The sequence below is a fragment of the Lepisosteus platostomus genome, chromosome 4 (assembly GCF_059453375.1).
Source record: "Lepisosteus platostomus isolate fLepPlt1 chromosome 4, fLepPlt1.hap1, whole genome shotgun sequence".
Taxonomy (NCBI): Eukaryota; Metazoa; Chordata; class Actinopteri; order Semionotiformes; family Lepisosteidae; genus Lepisosteus; species Lepisosteus platostomus.
In genome coordinates, this window is record NC_142614.1 from 53,203,340 (window position 1) to 53,219,291 (window position 15,952).

The following is a 15,952-nucleotide window of genomic DNA, read 5'->3' on the forward strand; positions in this document are numbered from 1 at the left end:
CTTTCGACAAGGCTAGTGTTAAATGATTTGATATTCAATTACTCTTGGTCAGGTGAAATCTACAGCCGCAAACACATTAGTGTTCACTTTAATCGCACAGCTATTCCCGAGGTGTGAAGTCAGTGCGTTTGCATTTTTTTTCCAGTTACACTAACATCTTTTTAAAAACATAGTTTCAGTCACACTTTGCAAAAACAAGTTTAAAAAAAACATGTGTACTGAAAAGGGTAATCAGTATATAAAAAGTGTTGGCATATAGTTTAAGTAGAAAACAGGTTTCTCAATAAACATAGTGTAAAGAGTGCAACGTGAATATTTTTATCTTCTGTGTTCCGTGAAACACATTAAATGTTTAAGTGGGGGCCTTAACATTATCTTAATGTGTGTGAGAAACAGCTCAGCCGGAAAAAAAAAATGTTGTCAGCAATCGGCAACCAGTTGAGCCCTATATTCTCACGTGATACTAAGGCATGAACTGTAACAAAATAGCTGCTTTTAGATGGTTGGCTGAAGTCTTCCCTACTCCCATCCCCCACCCAATCCGTCCAACACACCACTCTGCTTCCATCAACAATTCATTACAGCTTTTAGCTGGATAGCGCAAGCTAATTAAAACTAGTGAGAGATCTCCTAAGCTGAGCACATTTAACAGTCTGATTGGTAAACATTGAGAATGTGTGCTGCCTACACATTATCCATTGTATCTTTTTCATCAACATTTTAACGAAGATACTACAGAATCCTGTAAAGAGGGGTGCTTTGGGATCTAATGTAAAAATCTTGAGTGACTCCACCGTTTTAGGGATTTTTTTTAGTATTCCCAAGAAAGCGTTTAAAAAACCTATTTGGGGTAGCAGTCGAAAAGGGAAAGGAAGCGGTGCCAAATCCAGACATGCATTAAACTCCACTCCAGATTTTTCACCCCCTTCATTTTTCTCGGTAATTTATCCCAGGGTTAGCAAAATTCTGTCTTGTTACAAGCGGCTGCCTGTAGGTTTGTTTCATGGTATCATTACCACGTACTGATCTGGATTGCTGTGAAGTCTTGGATTGAAGGGGGAATGTGAAGTTTGAAAACTTTGTACCTTTGGTGCTTTCTTGCCTATTTTTCTTCAGCAGAAGGACTTAATTCTTGTTAACCTTGTTTGCTTGTAATTTATGGTTTTCGTTTTTGCCGCTGTAAAGTACGTGGATCTTATTACAGTTGCCATGAGGAATATTATTAACTGAAGAATTAAATCTGACGGTGGCATTTTACAGCAGTTTGGTTTGGCTATGATGTATTTTAACAGTATGTGGCAGTGTCTGTGAGAGATCTTTTTACGAGTTATTAACCCTTACTTGGAGAAATGATTTGAAGGATTAAAGGTAAGGACTAACAACATCTCTTGGTATGGATTTAATTTGATTTTAATTAGTTTTGTGGTCCTCAGTTATGATAGTTTAAATAGATACTGTAAGAAGCAGTTAATTGCTTGACCCGCCTTGAATCATGCAATAAAAGTGTTTTAAACAGACTTGAATTAACGCACGTATGACAAGGTGTTCTTTCCTTTCTGCTTAAAATAAAACACACTTAAATAGTCTAAAATCTAATTGAATGCGACAATGGGATTGTCGAACCTGTGTGGTTAACGTGTTGTGTTTTTTGCTTTTATGTAAACCTCACTGTTGTTTACAATGCATAACTGGTGGTTTAGAAGGTTAGGGTTTAAGAAGAATGTAACGCTAATATGACAGAAGCAGAGCTTTAGCGCATTCATTAAGTCCGCTAATAGCATAAATTACTGACTATGGCCATACAACTTTTTTCCTTGCTTTTGCCACAGGATGTGATGGATCTGAACATAAGGGTGTAGAGCTAAGGATTTCACTGTAAAATTAAAGGCAAACACAAAGACGGGTTAGATACGCAAGGGAACAACGAATGTCCTCCCATCTTCAAGTCGGGGGATTTCATCCACGTTTTCTGTCCGAGATCTTACCTTCAGGATGTCAGTGAATAGTTCCACAGGTGGAAAAAGTGTGGATCCAAACGCAGTTGATACGTATGACAGTGGTGATGATTGGGAGATTGGAGTTGGAAATTTGATCATTGACTTGGACGCTGATTTGGAAAAAGACAGACAGAAATTGGAGATGAATAATTCTACGAATAACGCCAGTTCTAAGGATTGCGGGGGTCTGACATCCAGTGGTGCTAACGCAACATCAGCCTTATCGGATGGCTTAAAATTTACATCTGTTCAGCCCCCTATTCCCCAGGGGAATTCCAACAAGGAGACTGGTAAATCCAAAGTGAAGAGGAGCAAAACTTCTAAGGATACTAATAAATCTCTCTCCTCGGCAGCATTGTATGGGATTCCCGAGATCAGCGGTGGTAAAAGGCAGGAAGTTCAAGGACGCCCTGGAGAGGCATCTGGCATGAATTCAGCACTGGGCCAAGCTGTTAGTAACCCAAACACTAGTAATTCAATTGCTTCATGTGCAAAAGGCAAAGAGGAAAAAAATGGCAAAAATCAGAGCAGAGGGTCTAAAAGGGATAAGGATGCAAGCAGAGCCAGGAAAGAGAAGCATGATATCGGACATGCAAACACAAATGCCAGTTGCACCACTGGCCACCTTTATGGATTTGGGGCCAAAGGGAGTCCATACCATTGTGGGAACGTCGGGGTGGGAGACATTAACAAAAGTGGTTTGGATTCAGGAATAATGGGGAACTCTATTGTTGTAAAGAAGGAAGAGAACGACGAGGAGGAGACCCACAGACCAGCAAAGAAATTGAAAACTGAAAAGGTATGACTTAATTTTAAGATTTCGTTTTTATTTTATCCCACACGAGTCGTGTCTCTGAATATATCAGTTGATTTTATAGTTGGAAATTGCCCCCAAGGTTTTATTTTTCTCCTGTTTGTTTTCTAAATCATGCTTGTAATGGCTCTCACTTTGGCTTCTTGAGGTTACATGACTTATTTGAAGAATAGACCTGTGGGAAATTGAGCTCCTTCTCCTCCAGGTGCTTGTTAGTAGGGAGCTACATTCTGTAGATGGTAATCACAGATTGTTAAGAGCCCGCTGCGGCAACACAGGTTCCATAGTAAAATGTTTATTAAATGGAGCGGTTCTGTTTGTACAACAGCCGGGAGTATGAACAGCTACTAAGGAATGACATTGTTATTGTAATCGCCCCTGGTTTCCTTGTGTGTGTGTCAAGAGGGGGAGGGTGCAGGGTTGTTCCTAATAAGACTGTTAAGAATTCACACAACCTTTCCTGTGTAAGAAATATGTGATAATTAAGTTTCAAGAAAAACAAGATGCTGACTATAATTACAAATCTTGTAGTCATTTTAGGTAAATCCTGCTAGACGCTGTGTTGCTAAGTAAGGTTTCTCAAGAGGTAATGACCTATTGTTTGTTGAGTAATTAGAGGTCAAATGGACACAACTGTAAGAGAAGCTAGATTGTCCAGTGATTATACATAGGTTTTCGGTTTCCAGTAGCTGAATGAGAAACTACTGGAATCTTTTTTTTTCTTTTCAGTGGTATCTTCATTTAGGAGCTTACGTAGGTTAATATTAATGTAATTATTAATAATTTTATTTGCTTTGATATTTCTGCAAGGGGTAAGTTTTTACCAACTGGAAAAGCAGGAGATCTAAAATAAAATTAATATAAATGTTCCATCACATCCAATTTTTAAAATCAATAAGTAGCAGTTAAATGTATTAAAAGTCACATACTGAATTTAAATGTTACTTTGCTCCTGAAGAGCACACTGCAGACTGGAAGCTCTTTAACCAGTGAGATAAATGGCCTTAATCTGGCCATTACAATGACCAGGACTTAAAATTCAGTGTTATTTGATTGAATTCACTGGATACTTAGAATGTGGGAGGTACTGCCCTTGTGCATCCTCTTAGTCTTTTAATCTTTCAGCCAAATGTTCACATTCAACAATTTTGTTTAACTGGCAGTCTGTACATTTCAGTGTCTCAAAGACTGGTGTCATGGCAACAGAGATTAGTATGCGGTGTGGTTTCCTCCATGTTAGATTATATTGAAATCATTATTTTTAAATAGCAAATAATGTAATTCAATAAACCCTGGGACGCTATCTGATTTGTATTCCTTATTGAGGATCTATGGAGAAAAGCATTCATTTTAATATATGATTACAAATGGAAACTCATCTATGAAGTTAATCTTAATGAAAAATGTATATAGATGTATTGCTTGCATTCCAAAGTAAGTGAGATTGTGAATTTGCTATTAAAGTTATGCTTTCTTCTTGCACATCTATATTTGGCCTCCTTACACTTTCCACAATGCAGCAAGGCATGTTAAACATGATAAATTGGAGCATAAGAAAGCCTATTAAATATCCTGACTGTGTTTCTGCAGGCTACTTTATGCAGTAACCACAAGTATGTTGTAAAATACTTACCACTCCCTTAATGTGTGGGTCAAGTTAAAACAGTCTATAATTCTAAGCTGTTTGTGCTATATTCATATGGGCCATTTTTGTGGTTAAACTGTTTCTGGCATGCCTGAATAAGTAGAGCTTAAAAAGCTAAATAACACTCCTACATATATTTTCAATTTTTAGTTGTTTTTGGTATAGAATTACATAATAAATTTTGTCAACATTTAGCTTTTCAAAACTCAAGGAATAGTTTAAGAAGATTCATAAATTGACTCTGATTAGATTTTTGCTTTACATGCCTTGACGACACCATAAGACATTGATACGCCAACAAGAAAATAATAATTTTAAGTACAACTGTCTGCCATTGCATATACTTCTGCTTAAACATGAAACCAAAAAGCTTTTTGTATTTTTTTTTAGTTTGTGTTGGCAAAGTGTGTTAAAATGGTACATAGCCGATTTTAAAAGCAGTGCATTCCTTTAATTCTAAACTGCTAAAATATGTTAGCTGTGTATCATAAATGAGGAAGATTTGTAGGCTCACAGGAAATTCATCCATTGTGTCATTAAGATCTGATGTGTTTCACACTTGAAAGTTTGTTGAATTTATCCATGTACTTTCCAAAATTAATTTTCTCTGGATTTTTTTGTTAGCTTTGTTTTACTAAAATGAGTACATTTAATAAAATGATGTCTTACGGATTTACTACTGTTTCAAAACCAAGTTCAAGAAAAATAAGTAGAGCTGATTTTCTTTAGCATTTAATAGCCATGAAAGGAAAAAAAATGTACTTTCTACTAAAAGGCTAAACAACTAAAGTAGTTGTGCCCTCAGGTCAGTGAAAGCTTTCTGGGTGAATGCTGTTGACCTTCCTAGTGTGCATGACCAGACATGTGATTGAACTTCTGTTCATGGATGACCTAATTTTAAGACATGTTTTTGGTCACCAGTTATGGTTAATATACCTCACAAAAGGTGTTTTTATTTAATATTCTGCTCTCACTCTAAAGTTAATCCAGTTAGGTAAGATTCAAACAGAAGACCTCATGCGCTTCTTAAAATTGCATTCCTTTGTCAGCACATTAACAGCTGAATTCTTAATGGGTTTCTAAGTGGACGTCTTTGTTGAGCAACTGAGGGACAACACAGATGCTGTTGAGGTCAAACATATGCTGCTTAAACTGTGTTGTAGAAAATGTGTTCTGGTTTGCTCTAAAGTCCTGGAACACATTCTGCTCAGTTTTTTTTTTAAGTGGTCCAGTACTTTTTATCCCCAAAGTACTATGAAGATTAAAATAATAAGACGACCCTGCCAAATAGTTTGTTTTGTCCGATTGCTTTTTTGGAGGTTATTGTGCCTAGTGCATCTTCTATAGAGTAGTTATTTTAGTTTTTTTTTAATTTGCATTTCTCAAATGTCAATCTTTACATCTTTGCTGTCATTAAAGGATAAATCATTCTCGTTCTTCAGGAATACCATACACAGAATTACACAGGCATAGATTTTAGGCTGTGTTTGTTTAAGATTTCTATCGTGTCTCTGGCCTATTTAAAATACAATTCCATGTTTTTAGAGTAGAGCTCCTGCTTTAATTTGGTGTTCTATACAACGATAATATAAACCTCTGTTTTGATAAAGTTGTCAAAATTCAGTTATTGGCATGGTGGCATGCACTGTGTTAATCAGTTAGCTTGTTGGTTGCTGATTCTGAGAATTTGATAAGACATCATCCGGCCTTTGTCCAGGGCTTTTATTGAGGCTAATGACTGGTCTTGTGCTGCCTTGAGATAAATGACATTATCTCTTGAGTGGGCTGACAGGAAACAGACATGTTAATGGTAAAGCTCCAGGGAAGACCTACTGCAGTTGAGATGAAGAGGGGGGAACAACAACAAAAACCTTGGCTTGCAATCACTAAGGCATGATGCATTCTTGTATTTCCCAGGAGGGTCATGAACATTATAACTAGCATGTGGGGTACATAGTCTGGAAACCTGCTATTTGCATGTAGGTTTCAAGTAGTATGGTTTTATTTTTAAGACTGTAGTTTCCGTAACCTTAAACCCTATTGTAAACGTTGTAGAGAACTGCAATAGCTAGGTTTTTGAACTGTAGTTCTATTTTCATTCTATAATTCAAGCTCTCTGAGAATGAGTTTTGTATTTTAAACTTATTTAGCAAAGGAACAGCCAGATGTAAATCAACCATAGGAAGTTAAACTTGAACCAAAATATTGGGTAGTCTCATGCAAAGGCTTTTGAGTTCAGAATAGAAGTGCCATTTTGTATAGCACTGAAATAACAGAAATGTGTGCTTCTTCTGTTCACCCCAGTATAGCTCATGTTAACACCCAAGACAATCAGCAACTGTTTATAGCAGCCTTTAAGTTACTGCAAAGGCTTCAGATTTTCTTTTTTACGCTGAGACACACCCATCAGTTTAAACACAGGATTCTTATCAACTGGAGTTTTAAAATAAGACAGATCATTCAGAATGACCCCTCTTGATATAATAAGTGACAATTTTTTAATGTAAGTGCACTGAAATTACCGCTGTATTTATAACATAGGATGCTTTGTATGGCCTGCAGTTACATAAAATGTTCATCTGTCCTTTCTCTTTAATTCATGCTAAATGGACTTGGCAAATAAAACAAAGCGTTTGCATGAGAATAAAGAGTTGTAAAACTATTTGGACATTCATGTGAACATCACAGTGTAGATTGACAGACAATAGGGCTGTTTGTCATGTATTTAGAAGCTGAAAAGAGCTTGAGGTAGAGAGACAATTCTCCCACGTAATGTATGGATTTTTTTCTTTAGAGTTTAAATACAGACACTTAGCTAAAAGAGGAAATAGTGCATTAATTATAAATTTCTTTGTAAAAGCTGACATTCAAAGAAAAACATAAAAACAAGTCAGCGCCTTTGTAGTGGCTTTTATGGTTTTAAAATCTGATATGGAGGCTATGTGCGGGTATATTATTACGATCAAAAAGATGGCTCAGAGCCACAGGGGTATGCTTTTACTTAACAGAACTTAGAAGGTTTTCTTTTTTCCTTCTTTTCTTCAGATTTCCCCGGTGGCCTTGTTTTTATTGAAAAGGAAATATGAGGAGACCTGGTGGCAATTTAGTGCTTTCCCATGACACTCTGAAATAATATCAGTCTTTGGTTGTTGTGCACTTGCACTGTTGTACACTCTGACTCAACCCTTGCCTTGAAAAGAAAAAAAAAGGATAAATCTTTTATAGTGTAAAGCATAATAGAAATGCACTTGAACTCATTGCATTCCAATTTACCTTTCCAGGTGCCTTCTTTTAATAATATATATATATACTTTCTTTTTATTTCTTGTGTCATTAATCCTTATTGTGTTCACAACCTGAATTTTGCCTTTAATTTTTCCTTTCTGTTAGGAAAATTGGCGGTACCTGCCATCCCAGACTTCCAGATTTATTGGGGGTTTTTAATTCCCTAATGTAACATCAGAAGCCATTCTTTAAATAATTAATCTAAAACATGTAACTCGGCTGGTATCAAGAGACATCACAGGGATTGGTGTGTTTATATATCCTGGCCATGTTTTTGGAAGTTACAAAATGTCATTAGATTTTGTTGCTGTTGTTTGCTATTTTTAAGTGTGGAAATCTTCCACTCCTGTAATTTTACAAACAGAAGTGGTTAGCAGCCTTCAGCTGGATAACTGTCAGTGTGCTTGTTCACTGCCCAGAATGCCCTGCCACCCTTTCCCAAGATGCCACAGCAGATGTCAGACAATTGAGTACAGCTGCTTCCATTACACCATCAATATATATATTTTTTTCACAATCTGTTTCCTCAACTTAAAAAAAAAAGATGAATAAACCTATATCATCTTGGAAGGTGTCTGTCTCAGAATGATTTCTTATTTTTAATGACCTTTGTTACACACATTCAGATTAAAAAAAAAACAGCTAAAATGCGATTTTATACTGTGTGCTTGAATTGATTCCCAGTGCTTTTCATTCTGACAGCCTAGCCTTTTCCTCTCTCTTTGCAAAGCACACTGTTTCTAAAAATATTTTTATAGCTTAGTTGTGTTATTCCTGATATGCAACTATGAAAGCTGCTTGCCCTTGTGGAAGTACATTTATTTTAATCTAGTTCCCATTTATTGCCTTGAGCATTGTAAATCTGTCAGTTCTACCCAGCATTTTTTGCCTCTTTATTTGCTCCATTTTCTGCTCTTGACATCATTCCCCTGAGGCAGAATCCTAATCTGCTTTCAATTAGTTGCAAAACTAGAACGACTAAAATGGAGTTGAAAATTAGTTAATGCTGATATAACAATTAATGCAGTTTTCCACTTGCTATCATTCTATGCATGTTAGGATTTTTAATAATTCATTTAGCATCTACCAGTCTTAAATCTAAAGTGATTAAAGTATCAGTGTGTCTTTGCAGTATAACTGTCATATTGTGCCTCTAAAAGGAATTGTTTGCCTTGGTCTATTTTGCACACTTATGACTGACATTGTTTTTTTTTTGCTTGAAAGTTTTTAATAGTAATGGAGCAAGACCTAAGAGCAGGTTTAATTTACTAATAGGTTTAATGCTGTAGTAGCTCTTATCCAATTCTGCAGATTGATGCTGTAAGCCAGAACCTGGCTACAACAGGAGAATTGAATGTAATTAAAAAGTAAATGGTTGCAGTTGATCTTAAAAAGCTCATTGTCAGGAACACAGGGTCACTAAAAAGCCAAACTCAATGCATGATGGCAAATAGACCTTGACAGAACCAATTACTGAGGAGGTGCCTTTACACATTTCGCAGATTTTATAACTGTGTCATTGCTTCAGACATTATATTTTGAACTGTCACCTCTTTCTATTTTAATATCAAAGGGAGTAATATAAAATATTTTAAATTTAATACAATCATTTAGTCTGTGTAGTCGAACATTCAAATTTTCAATTCCAGTTAGCTCAACTCTGCATAAACAGTTTTAAGACGGGCACATTGTTCTTGGTGAAAAGGTTCCATGGCCATGATAAACCAAGGTATCGGCTAACATTCTAATTTAAATGCAATTAAACAAGATACTGCTACAAGTTTTTCAGTTGGAACCTGGCCGAGGAAGGAAAACAGTAGGTCAACATGTTAAATTCAAGAATCATTTTTAACTGATATCACAGTACAATATATTGAAAAATATATTGAAAGTATATAGAAAGATTGCATTTCTGTTTTTTCATGCTAGAGAATTTATTTAGCATATACCTGACAATGCAAGCTGCTTGTTAACTTTTGGGCGCAAATCATTGGTGAGATCATATTGGTGCATTTGTTTGGGGGCGTAGACATAGTAAATCTAATGATATGTGCCTCTTCTTGCCCTCTTTTACAAATGGGGCTTGCTGTGCGTTCAGGAAGGGTTTGAAGAGACAGATTAAAGAAAGATGTGTTTGTAAATCAGCCTTTGTTTGAGTGTGCTAATTAGTGATCTGTGCTAATGGTTATTGCACAATTGAACAGTTTAATTTTGGGCTTTTTGCTTTCCAAGGCCATTGACCAGCATTAAAAAAATACATTTGAAATCCAGATTTCTAGACCCTTTGGGCAAGACATGTGCATAAGGAGGTGGTAGAAACTATGGCTACATTCTATTGTATTAAAATCTACAGTTGTGTATTAAATGACATGGTTGGTGCTTCTATATTGTCTTGCATTCTCTGAATACAATGATCACATAAAGTATGTGTGAATGTATGAAAATTTCTCTTCTTACAATAGGTGTCCTGACTACATAAATACATGTACTATTAAAATGTATATCCTTAAGACCCTTTAGAGTACGAAAAATATGGAAATATGTATTGCATACTTGCTGTTTGTGCCTGAGGACTCACTGGATGAAAGTTGGGAGAGTCAAAGCTTGCAAGTCTGTATGAAGACACTTGATACTGTGGTTTCAGATGTTGTAGTACATGGTAAAAAGACATCAGGCCTGTAACATAAGTGGATGTACAGCTCTAAGGAGATGTTAAGCTAATTACTTGCTTCCAGAATTTTTTAAAACGTTCTTTTGAGGACTTGAGTTTCGAGCACATTTGTAAAAATTGTATGATCTTTTCAAGAGTCTTCTCCTCAGCAAAGGAGTCTTAAGTCACTGCATTAGTTAAAGCTGTTATTTTCTACTAGACCTAAAATTAATGTTTGTCCTTCTGTATGGGAAATACAGATAACCTTTAATAAAACATGTCCACCATTTCCCTTGTGAAGTGAGTTTGAGTTTATGATGCATCTTTATTATTCCACATGAGAGTAATGACAGTTCTCATTTTAGTTTGCTCCAAGAGTGCATGCGTTATTTGGTTTAGCAAGTGTTTGCTGTGGTGAATGTGGTTCCAAATCTGTGTTAGGCAGCATTTGCTTTCTCAGCTTACCCACAAGGTCTGTGACTAATCTAGTCACTGTGAGGATTTTGTCCATATGTTGGCTTTAATCATGGAAATATGATCTTAGTGTGGGCCGTAGCAAAGCAAGACATTTATCAGCTGTGTTGGTTGGGAAGGGGGAGGAGGTGGTTAATGGCAGTTCCATTAATAGGCTTTTATTGTTTGGAGATGTAGGATAGTGTCGTGGTATTTGTATGGAAATCGATTTTGCTTAACCTCTTCATGTGGAGTAGGCATCTTCTTTTCCACATTCAAGTGGCTGTTTTAAACAGAAAGATATTTTTGGATATTGAGATCTGCCCCTTTTAACTGGAATTAAACTTTCCGGTCTTTGAAAAAATTCCAAGAGCTTTGGAAATTTACACTTTTGAATTGAATAGTTTGTTTTTTCCTCATAGACCTGATCAAGACACTTTGGAAGAAATGGTAAAAAAATGAGTACGGCAGTGGCTGTATTACACTGACGAGCTTCCTTGCTGCACTTTTCTATTATAATTCCATTTGATGTGCACTACTAGAACAGAGGATAGGCTGTTAATCTTTTGGGACCCCAAGGGCCCTTGGCACTTACCTATAATTGATGTGCTCTGATGGCTGCTTGCATACTAGAAATGTTGAGGTGAGGGGCACAGTCTTCTAAGTTTCCTTTGTAATACCTTGATAAAATTGCTTCTTATTCATTCATGTTTTCTCAATAAAGATGTACATTTTCAGCAGCCTACTTTAAGTGAACGTAATTGTAGTCTGAACTGCCATATATGCATTTGAACTGAAAATCAGTAAATTTCTTCTTGATAGAGAACCTTAAGAGTACAGAATATTTTATTTTCAGATACAATTGAGAGAGGTAAGTTCAATGCAAAAAGCAAACTCATGGGTGTTGCCGTATTGAAAAAAATAATCCATGATCACTACTGCTTTCAGAAAGTTGAATCTACATAGCTTCTGCAACTTGTTTTTAGCTTGCATAATACTTTTTAACTCAGCTGGAAATCTCAACTGGTTGCATCTCCAACATGTTTTCTGTTGTGCTGTCTATTAAAGAATACTAGCTCCTTTTAGCCTTTTCTTTCTTTGTTGTCAACAATATAGCACAGATGTCATCAATATACAACAGATTATAATGTTTACTTAATGGAATTATATTTCAGTTCCATAATATTGCCATCATGAGGTTTATTAAATACAATACTCATGCTGTGCGCTGATGGTAGAAACTTTGGAATTCCAATTCATATCTTTTTTTTTGTAATAATGTTATATGAGACCAAAGAACTATTTGTACTTATCGACAATAAGTTTCAAGTCATCCATCTTTGAAATTTTTCTGGAGATAAATGTTTCTCTTCAATTAAACAAGATCTGACACATGGTTTTTCACCTCATTGTTTACTTTGCCCATGACCTCATCAATTTCTCATTCACTTTTGCCACAGGCTTTGAAATGACAGCATTGGGGAAACTAGTGGTATTTGGGATGTCCAGCACTCGTGCAATCATCCTATAGTTCTTTGGAGACTAATGAACCTATGGGAAACCAAAAAGTAGATATTCTTCAATAATGCAATCTACATTTAAAAAAATACATGAACTGTATATTGTTAATTTACTTAATGCACACAGAAGTATATTAATAGACTTGAAGAAAAAGAAATAGGGCACAGAGCTTCGCTCTTTGCGGCTCTGATGATGCAGTGCACACACTGAAAGTGTAGACTCAATGGACCTGGAACAGAAGAGGCAGATGGATGTCTGACATGTAAAAAACTGTCATTAACATGGATGGTGTAGATTCTTATTAATAACAATTGGGTGCTGAGATGATCTCGGACCCAGTTAAACAGAATACACCGTTATATACCACACAGTGAGCAATTGTTTATCCAATTTCTCAATATAAAGACATGTAAGGCTAAGGAAGTGTTTTGACATTTTCTTTGGCAGATTTGCTCAAGCCCTCTCAAGTTGCTTGGTGATTACTTATGGACAACAGTTTTCACATCTTTCTACTGATTTTCAATAGAATTCAAGTCAGGATATTGACTGGGTTGCTCAGGGATGTTTTTCTAAGCCACTGTACTATAGCTTTGGTCTTGTACTTTTGATCATTGTCCTGCTGAAAGGTCTCTAAGTTTTTGCCTAAATTTTATATCTGAAGCAGGTTTTAGTCTTAAGATTTTTCATGTATTTACTCCATCTATGTTACCATCAGTCTTAAGCTTTTCAATTCCTGTTGAAGAGAAGCTGCCACCAGTATGTTTGACAGTAGGGATGATTTTGACTTGAGTGATGCACTATGTTGGGTTTGCTTCAGATCTAATACCTTGAATTTAATAAAAATATACACTTTTTCTTATCAGACCAGAAAGCCTTCTGCCATATGTTTACTATATAATTTAGTTGCTTTTTTGCAAACTCCATGTAGAATTTGTGATGTTTTTTTTCAGTTCTATACATGTCCCCTTTCAGGAGTGACTATGATATGGTGCCTTATGGACATTTTCTCCTATCTCACCCACTGAATTCTGTAACTCTTTCAAAGTCACTGTTGTCCTTGCATCCCTAAGCAATTTCCTCCTTGCCCAGCTGCTCCATTTAGAGGGAAAGCCTAATCTAGGCACTTCCACTACTTAATGATCAATTTCACCGTGCACAAAGAGATATTAAGTGTTTGAAATGTTTTATAAGCTTTTCCTGATCAGTGGCTTTATATAACTGTGTGCCTAAATTATTTAGAAACCTCCTCATTATGATTGAATCACTACCTGACTGAAGAACCTTACAGAGTTAGAAGTAAAGGTTTATTCCATGCTGAAGAGAGGCTCCATTGCCAAAACTTTGTGCGTTCAGGTAATTGTGACACTTTTTTTTCAGCATGGAATAAACTTTTACTTGTTCCTTTGCAGCCTAAGCATGCTGATGCAGCTACCTACGTGAACTTCTTACAGAGATAGATGTTTTTTTTCTGAAAACAAATGACCCACTATTATTTATACAGATAGAGGCCATTCAAAAAAATTGTGTGGCTCGTTAAGTAAATGTTGTGCACCCACATTATATCAGGTTTGCCACATCAATTGAATACTTATGTAAACTTGGTTTTTCTTTTTTTTCATATAATCTAATTTTCCTTTTTATTCTTTTAATGTGTTGCGTAGGTAGTGTATATATCAGAGATAAATTGCTTCTTCAAAGTGTTAAGACTGCAAGTTTTAAAGTGACAAAATGTGAACGTGTTTGCAATGTGATTGCTGTATATGTAATGTAGTTACAATATCATTCAGATCTCATGTTCCATTATGAGAATGCTGCTTATTTCTAGTAAGAATTATTTCAAGGTCTATCTCAGATGCGTGGGGTGTAAAACAGAACTATACCTTGGACAGGAAAACAGTCCATCATAGTACAGGATTAGATAAGTTCCATTAAATTCTATATAGTTCAAGTACGTATTTAAAAGTAATCTGTAATGCTTATAGCAGGAGCCTACAGGGTTAGCATAAGGATATAGGAAAGGATACGAAGAGAGGAGGCCATTTAACATGAAGATTTGGTTGGTTGTTGGTAGCTGACTAATCCAAAAATATCATGTAGACATTTCTTGAAAAAGCAATAGTATCAACTTCAACAATATTGGCTGGTTAGCTTTTTCCCCTACAATCCTTTCTGTGAAGTGCCTCCTGTTTTCATTTATAATGCATTACCACGTAGTTTTCACTTATGTCCTCTGGTTCATGTGTCACTGCTGATTCTGAAGAAGTCTGGATTGACTTTGATGATTTTGAAAACTTGAATTGGATTCCCTAGTAGTTTTTTTGTGGCATTAAGTTTGTGGCTTAAAGGTTTCAGTTCTTTTAGCCTATCTGTGTAGGGCAATCCTTTAATCTTGAGAACATATCTGGTTGCACTTCTCTGGATTGATTCCAGAGCAGCAGTATCTCTTTTGTAGTGGGGTGACCAAAATTGGACAGTATTTAAAATAAGGTATTATTAGTGCCTTGCTAACTTTTGTCTCTTAATTTAAATTCTTTGCATTTACTTATAGGTTGTAATACTCGGTGTTTCTGTTTCCTTTGCTTTCTAGAAGATTAAAACAATACATCAATATTTATACCAAATTCCTTTTCAGGGTTTTTTTCATGAAAATTAATCCCTAAATTTTAACCAATCAATATTTGTTTTTAGTACTTCCATGTAATGCTTTGCACTTATCTACATTAAACATCGACTGCTATCTGTTTATCTTAAATGGTTCTAGTACTTGTAAAACCTCTACCACAGCTATGCTAATACTATTTGATACAGAGTCAAGCTTTCCTGATGTGCTTATGTTCACAGTAATTTTGAGCCAGTTTGTAATATGCAACACCTTGTTTTCTTTAGGGATTAAATTGTGGAATCGTCTAGATGGTAAATGTGTGGGATTTTGTAAAATATTTTCTGAACCTTTCTTTTTATTGTATTGGTATATTTCATATCAGAGTAACTATGGCAATACTTGAGGCTTGTTTATATAAAATCCAGGGGTATACTCATGTTGCATGTTCAAGTAAAAACAGATTGTGGTAAAATACCAACATACATTTTTGAAGTAGATGTGCACTCTATTTTGCATTTAAATACCTAGAAATGTAACGTTATCTTTGTGTTGTATTGACTAATTCAGTACATACAGCATACAGTCATCCCCACAACACCAGAAACCACTTTAGGAAGTTTGGAAATGAGGAAGGGCCAGATGGGGAACATACTTTAGATGCAAAGATGACAAGAAATACCAGCTGCATGGAACGACAGTCCATTGCAAAGCACAGAAACTGACAATTTAGAGACCTCAGTTAATCTGGTAAGCATGTTTTTGGGAGGGAGACGCTTAAGCAACATTCAAGCCCCACATAACAGCCACCCTAGGCCAGAATCAAACTTAGGACCTTGGGTTGCATGCCATTGAGCCACCCATACATTGTACCCACTGTAGAAATATTTTTTTTAGACCAAAATAACTGCCAGGCTTAGAAGAATCATTGCTATGTGAACCACATGTCCACACATTACCATATAATGTTACATACATAGTCATGTAA

General features: G+C 35.9%; 1 protein-coding gene across 3 annotated transcripts in view; it reads left to right on the forward strand.

Moving 5' to 3' along the window:
* Positions 1 to 15,952, forward strand: part of znf608 (zinc finger protein 608) — a 51,296-nt gene that overhangs the window by 1,997 nt on the left and 33,347 nt on the right. Inside the window, exon 1 of one of the 3 annotated variants that reach the window (XM_088629856.1) lies at positions 1,993 to 2,796. The exons of the other annotated variants lie outside the window; for them this stretch is intronic. Coding sequence (XP_088485982.1) covers positions 1,993 to 2,796 — 804 coding nt within the window. Of the gene's footprint in view, positions 1 to 1,992; positions 2,797 to 15,952 lie in introns of those variants that run through there. 3 annotated transcript variants of the gene reach the window in all.